Source organism: Rhinoderma darwinii, chromosome 7 (assembly GCF_050947455.1).
Source record: "Rhinoderma darwinii isolate aRhiDar2 chromosome 7, aRhiDar2.hap1, whole genome shotgun sequence".
Taxonomy (NCBI): Eukaryota; Metazoa; Chordata; class Amphibia; order Anura; family Rhinodermatidae; genus Rhinoderma; species Rhinoderma darwinii.
This window is the reverse complement of record NC_134693.1, coordinates 123,075,318-123,095,793: the sequence shown is the minus strand read 5'-3', so window position 1 is coordinate 123,095,793 and position 20,476 is coordinate 123,075,318. Positions and strand designations below refer to the sequence as shown.

The following is a 20,476-nucleotide window of genomic DNA, read 5'->3' as shown; positions in this document are numbered from 1 at the left end:
CGAAAACGGCATCACAATTTGATGTGGGTTTTCGGTCGGAATTCCCTGCGACGACCATGCGGACACGCTGTGTGCTTTTACACAGCATATCCGCCCTGTGCGAACACATACCCTGAATACGACCATGTGAAAGTGGTTTTATTTTTATGAATATCTGTAGAATTTTCCTCAAAGAGCTAGCAACGTACAAGGCTGGTTAGAAAGGGTTAACACCAGTGAGAGACTTCCTCCCTACACAGACTCCAGAGAATAGTTGTGCTTCCGCCTCCTCCCCGTCCACAAACCCTAATTGCAAGAAAAAGGACAATTCCTTGTAGATTCTGTATGTTGTATTGCACTCGCTCCCTTTTAGTTCACCTGCGGATCATGTTCTGGGTCCCGCCCTGAGATCATAGTCCTGATTATCTAGGGGAGTTACTACAGTGGAAAGTTGAAATCCAGGCAGTCACAGTGCAACCAGTGCAAGGAAGGCCTCGACACCCTGTACACAGTATACAATGGCCTGGTGGAAAGGGAGCACTGCAGGGAGAGATGTTAACCCTGACCTTGCCAGCGAGAGGGAAAGACCTTCCTTCAATGTGGAGACCCTTACTAACTTTCTGGACGGAGGTGTGGAGCAAACTCGCCTTAGGAGATCAGTAGGTAAGGACTTCTTGCTCTCATGGGTTTCTTCTTTTATAATACAGACAGATGTAGCAGAGCTGCATTCAACATTGAATTCCACATACAGTCCTATGGAATGCCTCGTATAAGGCTTTGGCGTACATTCGGAGCGCAGTCGCACGTGTATATTTGCCTTGTGTATATATGCAGTAGTGTTTTCTGCAACAGATTTTTACTCCGCGGAAATACAAGGCAAATATATGCCAGGTGTGACTGCACCCTTATAGGAAAATGTAACATTTAATTTGGACCTGTCACAAATGGCACCAAATTTGTAATAACTTTTTTATGGGAGGAAAATGGTCACACTGTCTGGTTCGATCAGTTATACACTGTAGGAAGTTTATGTAACCTGCAATATGTGTGCTAACAAAATGTTTTCAGCAAAATAAATCCTTTTTTTAAATGTGTCCCATTATAATACCACAATGAGCCAAATGACAAACTCACCTGCACCTGTAACTTAATACTGATCTAATTCCCCCGAGGACTCCGGTTTTAGGTTCACAAATACTAACCGTGAAGCGGCAGAAAAACTGCAAAACGGTCTTAAATGCACACAGTTTTAACCCGTAGTTTGCAGTTCTTGGAAACTTGCCCATTACTGTCTCTATAGAAAACCGCAGGCGATACTGCATGTAAAAACAATGGCTACTGCTTGTAAATTAACCCACCAAATTAATGGTAATTCATGCGGAAGCGATGCTTTCCGTTTGGATTTCCGGTCATCTCTTCCTCTGACAGAAGAGACATAAATGGGAGACAACGGTAGTGTGAACTTAGCCCTGTGGTTATTATGATGAATTAATCCAGTCAACTGAAAGTGAAATGATAAACTTTGCTTTGTATGTGTACACTGTATGATCAGTATGGGGACGAGCGATCGTTACTATGACTGCTCGTCCCCATGCATTACCAACGTGTCGGTTTACACAGGGAGATGCGCTGCCGACAACGCTAAGGCTCGATTCACACGAGCACGTTACGTCCGTAATGAACGGAACGTATTTAGTCCGCAAGTCCCGGACCGAACACACTGCAGGGAGCCGGGCTCCTAGCATCATAGTTATGTACAATGCTAGGAGTCTCTGCCTCTCCATGGAACTACTGTCACGTACTGAAAACATGATTACAGTATGGGACAGTTGTCTGGCAGCGAGGCAGGGACTCCTAGCGTCGTACATAACTATGATGCTAGGATCCCGGCTCCCTGCACTGTGTTCGGTCTGGGACTTGCGGCCGAAATACGTTCCGTCCATTACGGACGTAACATGCTCGTGTGAACCCAGCCTTATACTTTCTGCTGCATAAACGATACGAACAGCCGATGAATGAGCTCGTTTGCTCGTTCATCGGCTGATCGTTGCCCTGTTTACACATGCCAATGATCGGGAAAGAGCGTTCATATGAACGCTCATTTGCCTGATGATTGACCTGTGTAGAAGAGCCTTCACAGTGGGGTTGGTAAGCGTGATAGAGGCAAGTGTCATCACACACTTCTAGGTAAAGGCTGGTTTACAGGGGCAGATTTCTGCCCATAATGAACACCGATCGACAAAACAATAAGTCGATCGGCGCTCGTTAACGGGCCCTTTTACACGGGCCGATGCCAGTTTTCATCATTGTTGGCAGTACATCCTGTTTACACGGGGAGATGTGCTGCCGACACAGATTTATTTTGTAGGCTGCGTAAACTAAGTAATCACCTGACAAATGAGCGTTTGCTTGTGTCGGGAGATCGCTGCCCAGTTTCCATGGGCCAATAATCGGGATTCGGGAATGAGCGTTCGTAAGAGCGCTCCTTCAGCCGATTAGTTTAGGTGTGGTAAAAGCCAAAGCTCAAGTGTTGTTCCCATCACAGAAAGAAATCGCTAGGATATGCCATCCGTTTTTGATCGGTGGGGGTCTTACTGCTGGGACTCCATCGACCCACAAATGTTGTTAGGGTGGGCCTGAGGGGCATGTGCCCCAGGGGCTGCATGCCAGAGTAGGCGCCAACAAGCCACTCTGCCTTGGCCAGAGTATTTAGTTACAGGACTAGGGCAGGGATCTGAATCTTTGCCCTGGGTAGCTGCGACTCTGACTATTTTCTCTTCTAATTTTTTGTTTGTTTGCTTTACTATTTGGCTACGATATGATAACCGCTAAATATATCTGTTCTAATTTCCATAGTTCGCATCTTTAACAACGACCCTGCCTACAGCCGAGAATACCTATACTTCAAGACCCGCTCAGAGAGATATGAAGGATCTGTCAGGAACACTTACAACATAAATAGGAAAATTAAGGAAATGGGATGGGACCAAAACGGCCCGGAGGTTAAATATATTTACAGGTTATTTACCTCGATTCTTACACATGAATAATGTTAAGGGAATGGCCTGTACGAAAACTCAGGAAAAAATTTAGTCTTCCATCGTAATGATTCATTAGAGAGTTCTCTAATTTATTAAAATGTTCCACTTCTTAAGGAATGCCAAACGGAGTTCAGGCCACGGCCAACAGGAAGCACAAAAGTAACCATGATGAGTCTACACCCTCTGATAGAAACCATTAAAGCTAGGCCTACACAGGTCGTGTGGCCAAATTTCGCTGTATGCCCCTCCGTGCATCGCACGTGCTCAAAGTCAATGTGGCCGTGTTGCGACCTGCGGATTGCTGCGACTCGACAGTCGCAAGAAATCAGAACCTGCTGGATTTTTTTGCAACTGTCGTGTCGTGGGTGTGGCAACTCGCTGGGCGCAATGCGACTACATTGACTTTAATTACATGCGATTCACGCAGGGGCACACAACGATCCTTGGTCCAAATTTTACCTGTGGTCCCAATCTACAGGAAGATAGTGGAGGAATTGGTCATAGCAACCCAACCAACCAATCAGGTCACTGCTTTCATTTAACAAAGTGCCTCTGAAAACTTGAGAGCTAGAATCTGATTGGTTGCTATGGACAACCGCTCCACTTTGTCCCCTTGCATTATTTTTTTTATAAAACGGTCATGACAAAAGTGTCAGTGTTGCCCACAGCAACCAATCAGATTTCACTGTCAATATTTCGTGAGCTGGATTAATAATTAGACGTGGTCTGGTGATTGCTATAGGTAACACTGACATGATTTTTTTTAAACACCTTATACATAATGGCCATTGTCTCCCTGTCGCAGGTTTTCTATAAATTGAATATCCACTTTCGTGTACGAAGTGATTTGTAGAGTAATTGTCAGCGAGAAACGGCTTCATATCTATTACTGAGCTTCGGTGCGGTATTTTAGGCCCCTTAGCAAAATCCTCTGACCGTCGCCAGCGTGATGCAGGGCCGGATCAATTCTGGTGGTCTACCGAATCGTAAAACTTTAAATTGCTGGAAGTCTACTTAAATTTTTTTTTTTATTCACCTATGTCTTGCTGATAGGAGTGTCTGGGAAATGGATGAGGAAACTGAGATTTTCCAATATACTTTCTTTATTAATTCATCACGGTTTTCAAAATCTCTGCTTGTTGTTTATTCTATAGGAACCTTCATTGTTTACTTCCCGTGGATAAAATTCTGTCCATGGTCATGTGATGGACGCATTGGTGCACGGCTCGTTACAGTATGTGTATCATTGCTGTCTTGTAACGAGCAGTGCACCTGTGTGTCCATCACATGACCATGCACAGAATTCTATACACTGGAAGTAAACAATTAATGTTCCCTCTGAATAACAGCAAGCAGAGATCTTAAACTGTAAGGAATAAATACAGAAAGCATATTAGAAAATTGTATAAAAAAAGAACATTTTATTTTCTGAAACCGGACAACTCCTTTACAGCTCCTGGGACCCAATGCAAAATCTTACCACGTGCCATTTATAAACTGGTGTCCTCTTATGTTTTTTGGTGGGGCCTCGGGCCCCCTCGGGTATAATGGCCCGGTTACCACTGCTACCTCTGCACTTTTTGTAGCTACAACCCTGATCGCACCTGTATCAGAGGTGAACTTGGCAAATGGCTAGACCCCACTTGCTCTTCGCAGAGATATCCAAAAATGTCTGAACGTGAGAAGCCATTTATTTTAATGGTGCAATAACCACTCATTAAGGGAATCAGGACCATTTTTTTTTAGGGATCGCTGTTCTCTAAAATCCTCCACCACCAATAATATGATCTTCAGAACATTTAAAAACTGGAAAATAGAACAGGGAGCATGGAGCATATTTATATAGGTGAGGATATATTATTTAACCCAGTTCTCAAATAAATAGTTGATGGGGTATGTTCCATTTTAATATAAGAAAACCTCAAGGGCATTAATTAGCGCATTATATTGTGAGAATGATATTTAATTGTAAGTTCAGAAATATGGCTGAGATCAGCGTTCATTTCCCCAATTATCGAAAGGTGTGTTTATCCGTTTATAATGAGAATTTTTGGGTAATCGGATTAAAAAGGATGGGTAGTTTCTTCATATTTGTCTTCAAAGTACATTTTCTCTTTGCACCAAATGACCCAATTTAAAATTACATTAAACCTTTAATTACTTTTACTTTTTTTGCACTGATTTTGAGTTGTATTGCATTTTCTCCATTCATATACAAAGCTGTTTTTAAAATGCTATTAGTTGCCCTTGGAAACAGACAGCGGTTTATCTCCATCCCGTTGTCAGACATGTGACTTGTTATCTTAGGGCGGATTTACACGAGCGTGTGTGTTTTACGCACGCAAAAACCGCTGCATTTTGCGTGCGCAAAAGGCACTTGACCGCTCCGTGTGTCATGTTCATATGGATGCATTCCGTTTGGATGTTTGTAAATAGAAAAGCTCGTGGTGCTTTTCTGTTTACATTCATTCTTTTACTGCTGTTGCACGAATAACGCGCGTCCCACGGAAGTGCTTCCGTGTGCTGCGCGTGATTTTCACGCACCGATTGACTTCAATGGGTGCGTGATGCGCGAAAAACTCAGAAATATAGAACATGTCGTGAGTTTTACGCAGCGGAATCGCGCTGCGCAAAACTCACGGACAGTCTGCACTGCCCCATAGACTTGCATAGGTCCGTGCGACCCGTGTAAAAACCACGCGGTTTGCACAGACTTATATCACATTCGTGTAAATCCGCCCTTATACAACTGTCATATTAGTTCCCCGCAATGCTCTGCTGTATGAAAACGGGTAAGGTCATGGCAGGATATATTTAATTGCTAAACAAACCTGTCCCGCTGTGACCTCCTTTATCCTCTTTGTCAGGACCACACATGGTTTTGATGCATTTTTTTGGGTACATTTTTTTTTTTTTTTTTTTTTTTTATATCCGAAGCCAGAAGTGGATCCAAAAGGAAGGAAAGGTAAAAAGAAAAGACTGATGGCTATCCTTTTCTTTTGGGTCCACTCCTGTATTTGGCTCAAAAAAACCTGAGGCAAAAACTGACTCAAAACTGTTTGGCTGGGTTCACAAGACCTATTTTCAGGCGTAATGGAGGCGTTTTACGCCTGAAAAGACGGCTCCAATACGTCGGCAAACATCTGCCCATTCATTTCAATGGGTTTGCCGATGTACTGTGCCAACGACCTGTCATTTTACGTGTCGCTATCAAAAGACGACGCGTAAAATTACAGCCTCGTCAAAAGAAGTGCAGGACACTTCTTGGGACGTTTTTGGAGGCGTTTTCTCAGACTCTATTGAAAACGGCGCAAAAACGCAGCGAAAAATGCGAGTGGCTCAAAAAACGTATGAAAATCAAGTGCTGTGTTCCCTTGAAAACAGCTCCGTATTTTCAGACCTTTTTGGCTCAGCGTGTGAACATACCCATAGTGTGATCCTGGCCTTAGACTGGATATACACATGCAGGTTTGTTTTGTTTTTTTTGTTTTTTTTTTTAGCCAAACACAGGACTGGATCCAAAAGAGAAAAAACACATACATTTTCTTTATATTCTTCCTCCTCTTTGGATCCACTCCTGGCTTTGGCACAAACAAAACGGCATCAAAATTGCATGTGTGAATCCAGCCTTTAGACTGCTTATACATAGTATACTTTTTCAAAAGGTATTCGGAATGGGTGACACTTGGAACTCCGGAAATAACTAAATGTAGGTTTTCTCTAAAAGCCTAATGAAGCAGATCTGTGCTAATAGAAAAAAAGACTATAGGAACAGTTAATTTAAAGGCTATAAACATTTCTTTTAATTAAAATGTGTATCAATGTGATTGGTGCAACTTTTGTAATTCCATTTTTTTTTAAAAATGATTTGTACTTTCTGAGCTACAGCTGCTTTGTATCCTGTATACAGAGCAGCTGTATCTAGTGCTGAAATCTGTGTCTGTCAGGTCTGCGGGACTGACGGGTTCAGTGACAGCGGGTCCTGCTGGTTTCTGATACACAAGATCGAGCTGTTATCGATCACATTTAAGGTCATCACTGAACCCGTCAGTCCCGCAGACCTGACGGACACAGATTTCAGCGCTAGATACAGCTGCTCTGTATACAGGAAATAAAGCAGCTGTATCTCAAAGTAATTTTTAATAAAATGTAATTACGAAGTTGCACCAATCACACTAACTTATTTTTTTTTTTTTTTTATAAAAATGTGTTTCAAAGGTGTACATAGACTTTAAATACCTTGTGAATATTTTTGATTCTGATTTTAGGATACTAGGAGGAGAAACCGCTCTTAATATACACACAATCTTTATGAAAACGATCGTTGCCCTGGGCACAGATGAGCAAATTGCCAAGTGGCTGCCCCTTGCCCGTAATTATAAAGTCTTAGGAACCTACGCACAGACTGAACTAGGACATGGTAAGTTCCTGTATATCCTGAAGTTATACATAATTTGCGCATTAAATACAAGACTCAAGCCACATCATTATGCGTGGCAAAATTTATTCATGGTTACAATCTGATGATATTGGATCACAGCAATCTCTCTACAGATGTAGCAGAGCTGAGTTTGCCATGTGATCGGACATAATTGCCGCTATATCTCAATCTCTGATTTTCTAAATCTAATATTACAGGCAATGATACATAAAAGAGACAGATGTATGACAAGTCAGCTCTGCTACGTCTGTATGTGAATAATTCAAATGATTAGATAAGTACATTTGATATCATAGTGGCGTGTTCATGGTAATTGGAAGGGAAATCTCATTTTAGGGGGGGGGGGGGGGGACGACAGTAAGGTTTTATTTTACTGTGCCCATCCTAGCAAAATATCTGTATGGCCTCCTTCAGTAACAGAAAATTTTCTGCATCAAAAAACGCTTCTAAAAACTTCTAGAAAGGAATACGAAAAGCACCAGAAAAAAACGGCATATGAAGAGCATGCTGCGTTTGGGAAAAAAAACTCCACTAACCGCAGAAGTGCCACAAAAACACGTGTGTGTGTGGTGCATTTAACCCCTTAATGACCAGCCTATTTTAGACCTTAATGACCAAGCCATTTTTTACGTTTTTCCATCGTCTCATTCAAAGAGCTATACACTTTTTTTTTTTTTTTTTTTTTTTTTTTGCATCGACATAGCTGTATAAGGTCTCGGTTTTTTTCGGGACAAGTTGTAATTTTTAATAGCACCATTTTGGGGTAATAGAATTTATTGATTTAACTTTTTTTTGGGGGTGGGGGGGGAATAGAAAAAAAACAAGTATTTTCGCCACACTTTTTTGCATCCTAAATTTACGCCGTTTACCGTGTGGTATAAATAACACTAACTATATTCAGTGGGTTGTTGCGATTGCAACGATACCAAATTTGTATAGTTTTACTACTTTTACACAGTGAAAACTTTTTTTTTTCCAAATGATTTGTTTTTTTGTCTCCATATTTGAAGAGCCGTAACGTTATTTTTTTTTCGCCGATGCAATTGTAGGAGGGTTTTTTGTTATTTTTGCGGGACGACTTTTAGTTTTTATCCGTACTATTTGGAGTAGATGCGACTTTTTGATCACTTTTCATTTTTTTTTTTTTTTTTTTTTTTTTTTTTAAGGCTGGATTCAAAGAAAACAGCAATTTTTGCATGTTTTTTTTTCATTCTATTTTTTACGACGTTCACCGTGCGGGTTAAATGATGTAATAAGTTTATAGTTGGGGTCGTTACGGACGCGGCGATACCAAATATGTGTAACTTCTTTACTTTATTTTGTTTGTTAATAATAAAGCAGTTTGTAAGGGGGAAACGTGGTTTTTTTTTTTTTTTTTTTTTTTTTTTTTTCCCCCTCTTTTTTTTTTTTTTGTTTTTTTTTTTACTAGTCCCACTAGGGGACTTTACTATGCGATTATCCGATCGCATGATCTAGCAGGCATTCGCTACAGGCAGACCTGGGGGCCTTTATTAGGCCCCCGGCTGCCATTGGAGACACAGACACTCGGCGATCTTATCGCCGGGTGTCGGTGGGATAAGAGGGAGCTCCCTCCCTCTCTCCAAAACCACTCAGATGCGGTGCACTCTATTGAGCACCGCATCTGAAAGGTTAAACGGGTGAGATTGATCCAACCCGGTCAAGCAGGGACGCCCTCAGCTACCTCTGGCAGCTGAGAGCAGGGAGATTTGACAGCTCCTTGCTCTGTTTACTTATTCCGATGCAGCGACGTGAAAAGTCTATTGCATCGGAATAAGGCCCGTTGGTGACCGACGGAAAAACACTATGGGGCGGTCACTAACGGGTTATTATTTTACTATAGACTTTAATGTAACATCTGACAGCATTAAAAAAAAAAAAAAAGCCACGAAGAACATACAATAACGCAGCAAAGCTCTGTGTGTGAATCCAGCCTTAAAGGGAACCTTTCACCTATTAGACCAGCAATACCTGGTGGTAGTGGGTGAAAAATAATTTCTATATAACCTAGAATTCTCTTATAAGTCGGCTCTGTAGCTTTAGTATTCAGTTTTTTAATGTTCCCACACCGTATGCTAATGATCATAAGAGTCATATCTTCGTTCCTCAAGTCTTTCAGAGTTTACCCCGCCTCCTTACTTTTGATTGACAGCTCCTCGCCACACACAATCCCGCGCTTGAGCATTGACGTCCTCTTCTGGTGTCTGCGCACAAAGGGACGCTGGATTATTACAATAAAAGACGCGAAATGTTTGTAGACCGTTATTACAGTCGGAGGAGTTTAGGAGAGGGGATAACGGCAATGAGCTTTTTATAGCAGCGGCCAGTGAGGGATAAGTAAAGATCAATAGGTGAAATGCTGGTGACAGGTTCCCTTTAGGCTGGGTTCACATGACCTATTTTCAGGCGTAATGGAGGCGTTTTACACCTCGAATTACGCCTGAAAAGACGGCTCCAATACGTCGGCAAACATCTGCCCATTCATTTCAATGGGTTTGCCGATGTACTGTGCCGACGACCTGTAATTTTAGTCAAAAGACGGCGCGTAAAATAACAGCCTCGTCAAAGAAGTGTAGGACACGTCCGTAATTGACGCCCCGCAAAACGCCTGCACTTGCCATTACGTCTGAAATTCAGGAGCTGTTTTCTCCTGAAAACAGCTCTGTAATTGCAGTTATCGTGTGCACATACCCTTAAGGTGAAGCTCCGACCAAAATGCGTCAGCGGAAGTACTCTGCCTATTCCCACAAGTAAACTGTATTCATATGTATAAACTTGTGATCTGAACCTGCTTTATTCAATTATAATACAAACTGTATGATTAAAATGACTTAAAGCAAATATCTAAGGCTGTGTAAACAACGTAAAGCTTTGTGACCGAGACATTGCCAGAGATTAACAACTGAAAACCCTCTCTGCAGGGGAGAGACTCATCCTGTTGGTCTATGTGACTTGTCACGGGAACCTAGTTGTCTTTTTCGTGTGTCTTTATTTATGTAAATGCTTTCATACCTAATAAAACCAATTTGTCCATAGTTATGGGCTATGTAAACCTTTTTGACATTTTTTTTTTTTGTTTTTTCTAATTCTGTCTGTCCGTTTGCAACTTTCTAATTACTTTTATTACTTAATTATTTTTATCAAATTATTTTCATGTTTTGAGATACAGCTTTTTTGTAGCCTGTAAACAGAGCAGCTGTATCTTTCACTAACTGGTTCAGTGTCAGCGGGTCCTGCATGTCTATCCTGCGGGTTCACGTGTAATCTATCACATCTAAGTTATGAATGTGATGGATAACCTGCGGACCTGACAAGATTCAGCGAACGATAGAGCTGCTCTGTATATACAGGATACAAAGCAGCTGTATCTCAAAGTAAAAATAATTTTTATTAAAAGCTAATTTATAAGGTTTTGGTATGTTCATATTTAGAGGCTCCCTCTTATCAATGTTTTACGCATGCGTTGATTGGGTGGAAGGATTAATACATGACTCATTTGAAGCTGTGCACAACAGTGTATAGACCTCATTATGGTGTTGTGTCCAAACAGTACTTTATACTTTACAGTAATATACAGGCCCAACTATATGGCATCCACAATCGGGCATGATCATTCAACCACTAGATTTGATTGGTGCCCTATTTTATGGGTACTACTTTGTAGACCATTAAGTATATGTTTTAACTGCGTGACATTATTATATTAGTATTGCTATGTAGGGACAAATTATAATCCATATTCAGCTACTAAGGCCCTAACACACAATTTCCATAACCCCCCCCCCCCCACGCACACACCTCTAACCCATGTTCTATTGCTGTCCTGGATCAAAACGGTCTCATTCTCGGGTGGAAATCCCAGAAATGGATTTCCCAGACTATGACAAGTTGTATTGATAGGTCATAATAATCAATTTTGGGTAGACCCATAATAGTTATTGAATTATGTTCTCCACTGGAGATGTCTCATCAAGAACAAATAAATGATATCCGTATAACCCCCCCACCATTTCACATGCGGCAGATTTGTTTTGCAGAAATTTCTGCGACTGAAAATCTGTTCCAATGATCTGAATGGCTCTTGCAGAAAGCCATGCACCTGCTGCAGAAACAACCCCTTTCAGATGTAAGGAACGGATTTTCAGTCGCAGAAATATTTTCAACAATTATGCCGCCTGTGAACTTGGCCCAAGACACAGGGCGGATACGCTGCATAAAAGTACAAAGCGTAACCAACCTGGAACCCGCAGAGAATTCCGGCCGAAAACTGCACCACATTGTGGTGCAGTTTTTCAGGCTGAATGTCCGCAGCGGAAAACGACAGATTTTTTTTTTTAAATTTTACGGAAACTCTTGGCCGATATTCCATGTGAGTTCCGGGGCGGATATGCTGTGCAGCTTTTCCACTGCAAAAATCGCAACATTTGCTATTTTCTTGCGGGGTTTCCCTCCCTATTGAATTCAATGGGTAAAAAACCGAAAGCATTGATTCCATAAATTATGCTCCAGATTAAAAAAACCTCACTGCAGGTCAATAAAGGAACGATTTTTTGGTGGATTTTATTATTTTTTACGCAGTGTGGATGAGATTTGAACAAATCTCATCCACTCTACTGCTACTGTATTGCGCTGTGGATTTTACGCAATTAAATTTTGCTGCGGAAAATCTGCATCGTTTACAAGTGTGAATAATCAGTCAATTAGGAGACTTTTTTATGAACCACAAATAGGCAAATTTCATGCATTTATGTAATGTATTTGCAGGTACCTATCTGAGGGGTTTGGAGACCACCGCCACCTTTGACCCTACCACCCAGGAATTTATAATAGACACTCCACAGATAACCGCAACAAAATGGTGGCCAGGAGATTGTAAGTCATTTCTTTTAACACTTGTGCACCCCGATTCTTGCTGTATATATTATAAAATCTCACATGAATTCCCAGTTATTCATTTGTTTTAATATTCTGCCCATTAACAGTAGGAAAAACCTGCACTCACGCTGTGGTCTTAGCCCAGCTACACAGCAATGGAAAGAAGTATGGCATGCATCCGTTCATAGTCCAGGTTCGGAGTCAAGAGGACCACTCTCCACTCCCCGGTAACTATCTGAGATCACTTTCATATTGAGACCTTCTGTATTTGTTCTTTGCAGGTAGTTCCTTTGCTGCTATAACAGTGTTTCTTCTTCTGTGAAGTATTCCCACTAGATTTTAGGACATGGCTATGGGGACTCACTTCCCTTACAGCCACAACGGCAAGTAAAGTTGAGGAAAATCATCTATTTCATAGTCATTCGGCGGGACTAAGATCAGTGGGCCAGTCAAGGCCTTTCATACCAAACCGTTTTTTATGTTGGAACAAGAAATGGTCTCGAACTGTTGCCATAGAGCTGTGCACACAGGAGATAAAACCATCTGTCACGGGGGGCCCGTGGGATAATATTTGAGGCTAGCAGAAGGCGGTGTGCACCCCCTTTTTCACAAAGGGATACTATGTAGGGTTAAATGAGGAAGCGGAGTATAAGGGAACTTCTGGTATTCACCGGTTAACCTCTATACAGGGATCTGGACTTAGCTGCAGGATTGGTACCTCCACAGTAGTCTCCCTTGGTGACGGTCAACAAAGCAGGTATCGTGCCAGTAAGCGTGGTCCGGTATAGCAAAAGGTCTAGGCAGATGGCAAGGTTCATAACGGGTCACTTAGCAAGTGGTCAGGGCAGGTGGCAGAGGTTTATTTATGGTGAGGGCAGATGGCAGGCAAGGATGGTCAAAGGATGCAGGCGGAGGTCAAACGCAGGAATTTCAACAACGCTATAGCGGAAACAGACAAGACTAGCTTGAGTGAACCAAATTGCTATTGCAAAGAGCATAGGAAGGGGTGGATCCTTTATACCCAGGGAAAGCTGGGTGGAATAATTTGGCGCTCACTGCCCCTTTAAGAAGATGCGTGCACTGACAGTTTGTACGGCTGAAAAAAGACACATGTCCATCAAGTTCAACCAAGGGACGGGAAAAGGGAAGGTAAAAATTTCTACACATAAGAGCGAATACTTTTTTGTTCTAGGAAATGATCTAAGCCCTTTTTGAAAGCATCTCCTGTCCCTGCTGTGACCAGCTCCTGCGGTGACTATTCCATAAATTCACTGTTCTCACAGTAAGGCCTTATTCACACGAACGTGTTTTACGTCTGTGATACGCACATGAAAATCCTGCGCATCGCACGGACCTATGTTAGTCAATGGGGCCGTTGAGACAGTTCGTGATTTTCACACAGCGTATGTCCGCTGCGTAAAACTCACGACATGTCCTATACTTGGCCGTTTCTCGCGCATCACGCACCAATTGAAGTCAATGGGTGCGTGAAAATCGCGCACGGGCCACGGAAGCACTTCCGTGTGTGATTCGCGCAACAGTAGATAAAGAAATGAAGGAAAAAATAAAAGCACCTCCTTCATTTCTTTTTCTAAACATCAAAACGGCATGTCTTAAGGATGGCATATGCGTGAAAATCACGCAGCCAACACTGACACACGGAACTGCAACGCGCGCAAAACGCTGCATTTTTTTTCCACGCGCAAAATGCACACGCTCGTGTGAATCCGGCCTAAAGAAGGCTTGTCTCTGCTGCAGGTTGAACCTTCTTTTTTTTTTTTTTTTTCTCCCCAGACGGAGGGAGTGCCCCCTTGTTTTTCGAGGTGGTTTTACATGGAACAGGATTTCACCATATTTTTTGTATGTGCCATTCATATATTTATATAAGTTAATCATGTCCCCTCTTAGTTGTCATTTTTCAAGGCTAAATAGGTTTAGTTCTTTTAATCTTTCCTCATAACTTCGATTCTCCATGCCCCTTATTAGCTTCGTTGCTCTTCTTTGTATGTATGTTTTCCAACTCCAGGGCATCCTTTCTATGAACTGGAGCCCAGAACTGAACTGCATATTCTAGATGAGGCCGCACTAATGCCTTGTAAAGTGGTAATATTATATCCCTGTCCCGCGAGTCCATGCCTCTTTTAATACACGACAATATCCTGCTGGCCTTTGAAGCAGCTGATTGACACTGCATGCTGTTATTTAGTTTATGATTTACAAGTACACCCAGATCCTTCTCAACAAGTGACTCCCCCAGTGTAGCTCCCCCTAGGACATATGATGCATGCAGGTTGTTGGTACTCAGATGCATAACTTTACATTTATCTACATTAATCCTCATTTGCCAAGTGGACGCCCAAACACTTAGTTTGTTTAAATCCGCTTGCAATTCGCAAACATCTTCCATAGACTGAACTATATTACATAGCTTGGTGTCATCTGCAAAAATAGAAATAGTGCTATTAACCCCATCCTCTATATCATTAATAAATAAGTTGAATAACAGTGGTCCCAGCACTGAACCCTGGGGTACACTACTTATAACCGGGGACCATTCAGAGTAGGAATCATTGACCACAACTATAAAAACTATACTTTCTAAACCTACAGTCCTTAATTTACCCATTAGACGTCTATGAGGGACAGTGTCAAATGCCTTTACAAAGTCCAAAAACACTATATCCACAGCGGCCCCTCTGTCTAGTCTTCTGCTCACCTCTTCATAAAAACAGATTAGGTTAGTTTGACAACTTCTGTCCTTAGTAAAACCGTGCTGGCTGTCACTTCTAATACTATTTTTATTTTTTTGTCATATAGTCCCTCAATAGCCCCTAACATTTTCCCCACGATGGATGTTAAGCTTACTGGTCTATAATTACCCGGGAAAGACCTTGAGCCCTTTTTGAAAATAGGCACCACATTTGCCCTGCGCCAGTCCCTTGGCACTATACCAGTCACGAGAGAATCTCTGAATATTATGCAAAGGGAGACAGAAATAACTGAACTAAGCTCTTTAAGAACTCTAGGGTGTATCCCATCTGGTCCCGGGGCCTTGTGCACATTTATTTTATTTAATTTAGCTTGAACCATATCTACATTCATCCAATTCAGTATATCAACTGATATATTAGCAGCACTGGCACCGGCTACATCAGCTGCTCTTTCTTCTGTTGTATATACAGAGCTGAAGAACCCATTTAGTAACTCTGCCTTCTCTTGATCCCCTGTGACCAACTCCCCATTACCACTATCTAGGGGTCCCACATGTTCAGACCTTGGCTTTTTAGCATTTCTATACTTGAAGAATTTTTGGGGATTTGTTTTACTATCCTTGGCCACCTGCCTTTCATTTTGTATTTTTGCTAATTTTATTACATTTTTACAGATTTTATTAAGCTCTTTATAATTTAAAAAAGCTACAGCTGTACCCTCAGATTTGTATCTTTTAAATGCCCTTTTTTTTTGTCATGTTTTGCCCTTTTTACAGAAGGTGTAAGCCATGTGGGGTTTACTTTTAGTCGTTTATACTTGTTACCTATATATTAAATTTTGCACTATAATTACCCAAAGTAGATTTGAAAATCTCCCATTTAACATTAATTCTTCCCAGTCTATATCCTGAATTGCAGCCCTCATCCTGGGGAAATTGGTCTTAAAATTAAGTGTTTTTGCCCTCCCAGCCTGTGTTTGTTTTTTACAGTATAGGTAAAATATAACTATATTGTGATTACTGTTACCAAGGTTTTCACAAACATTGATGTTCCCAACAAGCTCTGTTGGATCTGGTCATTTCTAATAATGCAGAGCTTCACCTCTAGTCGGGTCTTCCACAAACTGGAAGAACTGAATTTTTCTTGCAAAAAGTTGAGGAAATGTCTCCCCTTTGCAGTTGAAGCCGAACCATGACACCAATTAAAATCTCCCATTATTACTACAGTACCCGCCTGTGCAGCCCGCTCCATCTGTTTATATATAGCTGAACTTCCATCTCCTCAGTTATATTGGGGGGGTCTATAGATTACACCAAAAGTAATTTTGTCAGTGTTTACCTCCCTTTCTAGTTCCACCTACAAGGTTTCAACTTCCTCACAATCTTCACCCTCTAATGTCTTTCACACTTGCCTTCATATCGCTTCTCACATACAGACATACACCACCACCTTTCCTATTTGTCCTGTCTTTCCGAAAAAGTGTAAAACCCTGTAGATTTACAGCCCAGTCTTGTGAAGAGTCCAGCCATGTTTCAGCAACACCAACTATATCTATATTTTCTTCCAGTATCAAGGCCTTCAGCTCCCCCGTTTTGTTTGCTAGACTTCTGGCATTTGTGAACATACACTTTAACTTGCCTTTTCAGTTTTTCACTTTTAATATCAGAAATGTGATTATTTGGGCATTTTTATTTTCACTGCTGTTTTGTAACAAAAGGATCTCCCTATCCTGTTTTCTACTCCTCTCCCCACAGTCTGTTCCTCCCCCCACCAATATAGTCTGACCCCTCTCTAACCTAACTACCCCTTTATTTTCTACATTGACCTCCCTCCTCAGCCCTAGTTCAATTACTCCGCCACCCCAGCTGGAATTCTCTCCCCCAGCACAGCGGACCCCCTTCCATTTAGGTGCAAATCATCTGCAGAATACAGTTTGTACCCCAATGAAAAGTCAGCCCAGAACCCAAAGCCTTCTCCTCTACACAAAGACTTCAGCCATGCATTTAACTCCCTGAGCTCCCGCTGTCTTTCCTGTGATGCGCATGGCACAGGCAGTATTCCTGAGAATACAACCTTGGAGGTCCTTCCCTTCAGCTTGTAGCCTAGTTCTTTAAAATTATTCTTAAGGCTTCTCCACCTACCATTTATTCTGTCGCTGGTACCCACATGGACCATGACAGCTGGATCATCACCAGCCCCTCCCAGCAATTTGTAAACCCGTTCCACCACATGCCGAACCCTGGCACCAGGGAGAGCGCAAACCATTCGGTTGAGGCGGTCTTGGCGACAAATTATTCTATACGTCTTTCTCATTTATAGAATTCCCCTACAACTATCAATTGTCTTGCCTTACCTGCATTACCATCCCGGCGACTACTAGCTGGGCTGTTCTCCCGGCTGTTAGGGAGATCAGTATCCACTAGGGGTGCCATTTCTGAGACTGACACCCTCGCATCATTACCCAATTTGGCAATTTTGCTTGGAATATCAGAAACCGGATTGGCCTTCCTTTTCTTGGACCCCTTTCTACTGCCCCTAACTACATTAACCCAATTACTTGCCTGATCCTGCTGACCCATGTCTTCACCCTCCAATTCTACCCCACTAACTGCATGTTCCGTCAGCCGCATGCTCCGCTCAAGATTGTCTATCGCCCTCAGCGTTGCATTCTGCTTCTCCAGATCTCTAATGCGAGCTTCCAGGTGACCAACATGCTCACATCTGCCACAGAGATATTCACCCTGGAACTCGGGCTCCAGTCGTGCATACATGTGGCAAACTGTGCACTGAAGAAAACCTCCAATCTTACTGTCTATTATCCCAGTTACAAAAAAAATTGATTTTACTTGGACCCAGAGCAGAGTGTTGGCGGCGTGGATGGCCGTCGGCTGCTTTCCTAGCAAAAGGGAAGTGGCGCTGGCCATGAAGGAGAAAATGCTGGAAGCGGGCAAGTAAATCACAAGCTTATCAGATAGGCGGCTGTCAAATTAAATTCTGTTCTGGTGACATTGTCTAGGGTCTTATTTATAATGTAGCTAGTAAAATTTATGTTTTATCTGCCCCTGTTTTTCCATTGTATATTAGTCAAGGTACGCTATTTGAGAGTCGGAGATCCTTGGAGTGAAATTCTCTCTCCCTGATAGTATACTTGGCACTTTGGCCATACAAGACCTAGTATTGGGCTGCTACTTACTCTATAAAAAGTTTTCTTCAACTAGAATAATTTATTTAAATACCTTATTTTCTGACTGCCTTTTCCTAATAGAGGCGACAGCCTTATTTTTCTGTTCTTGCCTGATATTTCATTGTTCTAATCGTTACAAATTACCTTGTTGCATTGTCTATGCTTCATTTCACTACGAAAAACACCCGCAACTCCGTGTATATATTCCTGCAGTTTGTGTTTTTTATAATACAAAAATTTTTTTTACGGAAATACAATTTTTTTTCAGGAATATCTGTTGGGGACATTGGGCCCAAGATGTCCTTTGACAATATTGACAATGGATACCTGATGATGAGAAATATTCGGATCCCAAAGGAAAACATGTTAAGCAGATACTCGCAGGTACAGCTGATTATGTATATTATGTTTCTTGTACGTCATCAGGTCTTTAACACTTGAATTGTTGTCTAATACACAACTAAGAAATAAGAAGCATGTGTCCAGCTTTGTAAAAGAAGGAGATGTAGTTTCTCAGTGAAAACTGTTTTTTGGCATTTTACTGGAGAGTAGGGAGTAAGACTCGTTACAATATGAAGTCACCACCACCCGGTTAATTGCATCCCTTCCCCAGCCCTAGTTGTACCCTTGAGGTTGTGCAGCCACCACACTGCCCATGCAATATTTTCTGCAAGCCAAGTAGTGCTCATTTCAGGTTGCACCTGGAGAACTTGTGTGGGACATGTCGGATTCTGCTTTTGCCATGAGTCAAACAAGCCTTCATACATCCAAAAAATTAGGTGACTGTGTATGCTCGGTGGCTGCAGTCTAATTTATTTCAACTTCCTTTTTTTTTTTTTTTTATAAAAAGGTCAAGCTGTGTATTTTGTGCAACTTTATAATTCATTTTTATTAATTATTTTTACTTTTTGAGATACATCTGCTTTGTATCCTGTATGCAGAGCAGCTGTATCGTGCACTAAGACCTGAATCAGTCAGGTCAACGGGAACAATGGGTTCCGTGACAGCGGGGTCCTGAGTTATGAACTTGGATGTAATAGATTACAGGTGGATCCTGTATGAACGCTCGTTTGCCCGATCATTGGTCGTGCAAAAAGGCTTGCTGTATTTTTCTACTTATGTCACTTGAGATTTCAGCATTTATTGAAAACTTCTGCATGCCGTGGGTGTCACCTTGTGAGTTCTGGGTAAGATCACGTGCAAGTTTTCTTATATAATGGAGTCCGAAGTGTCAGTCCTTCCTCACATATGCTTGTCAGTATCTTGAATATGATTTAATTAGATAATCTCTGCACTTAATTGGCAGTAGAAAATATTAATTTTTTTTTCCTCTCGATTTAAAAATAAAAAAAAGTCAGTCCAAAAGAGGAAATAAAACCCATTATGCCTTTGATACAAGCTGTGGCTGTAATGACACGTATTTAAAGTGATTGCTCCCCCCTGGGGTCGATCGTGGAGTGCTACATAGTATGTGACACTCAAACATTGGAGAGTCCTGTGCAGGAATGAAAAACGGGGAGGTCCGGGCCTCCCAATGGTTCTCTTGGGGACATTTATTGAATAGTGTGTATGGGATATTTTTTAATCCTGTGAATTACAATGTGGCATATTGCAAACAAAGAAAAATGACTGTGTGAACATAGCCAATGTCGTACCACCTACAACTAATAATCCACACCCTGTCATGCCCCTTTTAAATAGGACATTTTTAAATGTGGCCCACGGTACAACAGGGGCAATATATGATCATCTAAGCCTGGCCAAATTTGTATATGTGGTATTTTCATCATTTTGACTGTACCATTTTTCTCTTGGCACTAGGTTTTGCCTGATGGCTCCTATGTTAAAAGTGGATCTGATCAGATAAACTATTTCACCATGATTTCTGTGAGGGTCGGCCTGCTCCGTGATGAGGCGATGGATTCACTGATGAAAGCCTGTACCATCTCAGTCAGATACTCGGCTGTGCGACGGCAATCAGAGTTAAAACCAGGGTAGGTTTGCCAGCATTGGCTGAACATAAATATCACAAAGACCTTTTTTGCTTGGGTCAAAATTTGAGTTGTCCTCTTATGTCAAGTTTTCAAATCTTCTATTTAGCCATTGCATATGAACGCCTGTTTTTGGGAGACCTGGATGAGCACTAACATGGCCACCATAGCACGCTTCACGCAAGGTTTGTCCCCCAACTGTCTCAAAAACCTGAATTGCCTACCTTCCTTTGTCA

The 20,476-nt window shown here is 41.8% G+C and overlaps 1 protein-coding gene across 1 annotated transcript in view; it reads left to right on the top strand.

Annotated features, from left to right (window-relative positions):
* Positions 1-370: 370 nt before the first annotated feature.
* ACOX2 (acyl-CoA oxidase 2) overlaps positions 371-20,476 on the top strand; it is a 31,847-nt gene continuing 11,741 nt past the window's right edge. The window contains exons 1-7 of the mRNA XM_075833948.1: positions 371-642; positions 2,836-2,998; positions 7,289-7,440; positions 12,244-12,351; positions 12,462-12,581; positions 18,518-18,633; positions 20,071-20,243. Of these exons, the coding sequence (XP_075690063.1) occupies positions 498-642; positions 2,836-2,998; positions 7,289-7,440; positions 12,244-12,351; positions 12,462-12,581; positions 18,518-18,633; positions 20,071-20,243 (977 nt within the window). The 5' untranslated portion in view covers positions 371-497. The remainder of the gene's footprint in view (positions 643-2,835; positions 2,999-7,288; positions 7,441-12,243; positions 12,352-12,461; positions 12,582-18,517; positions 18,634-20,070; positions 20,244-20,476) is intronic.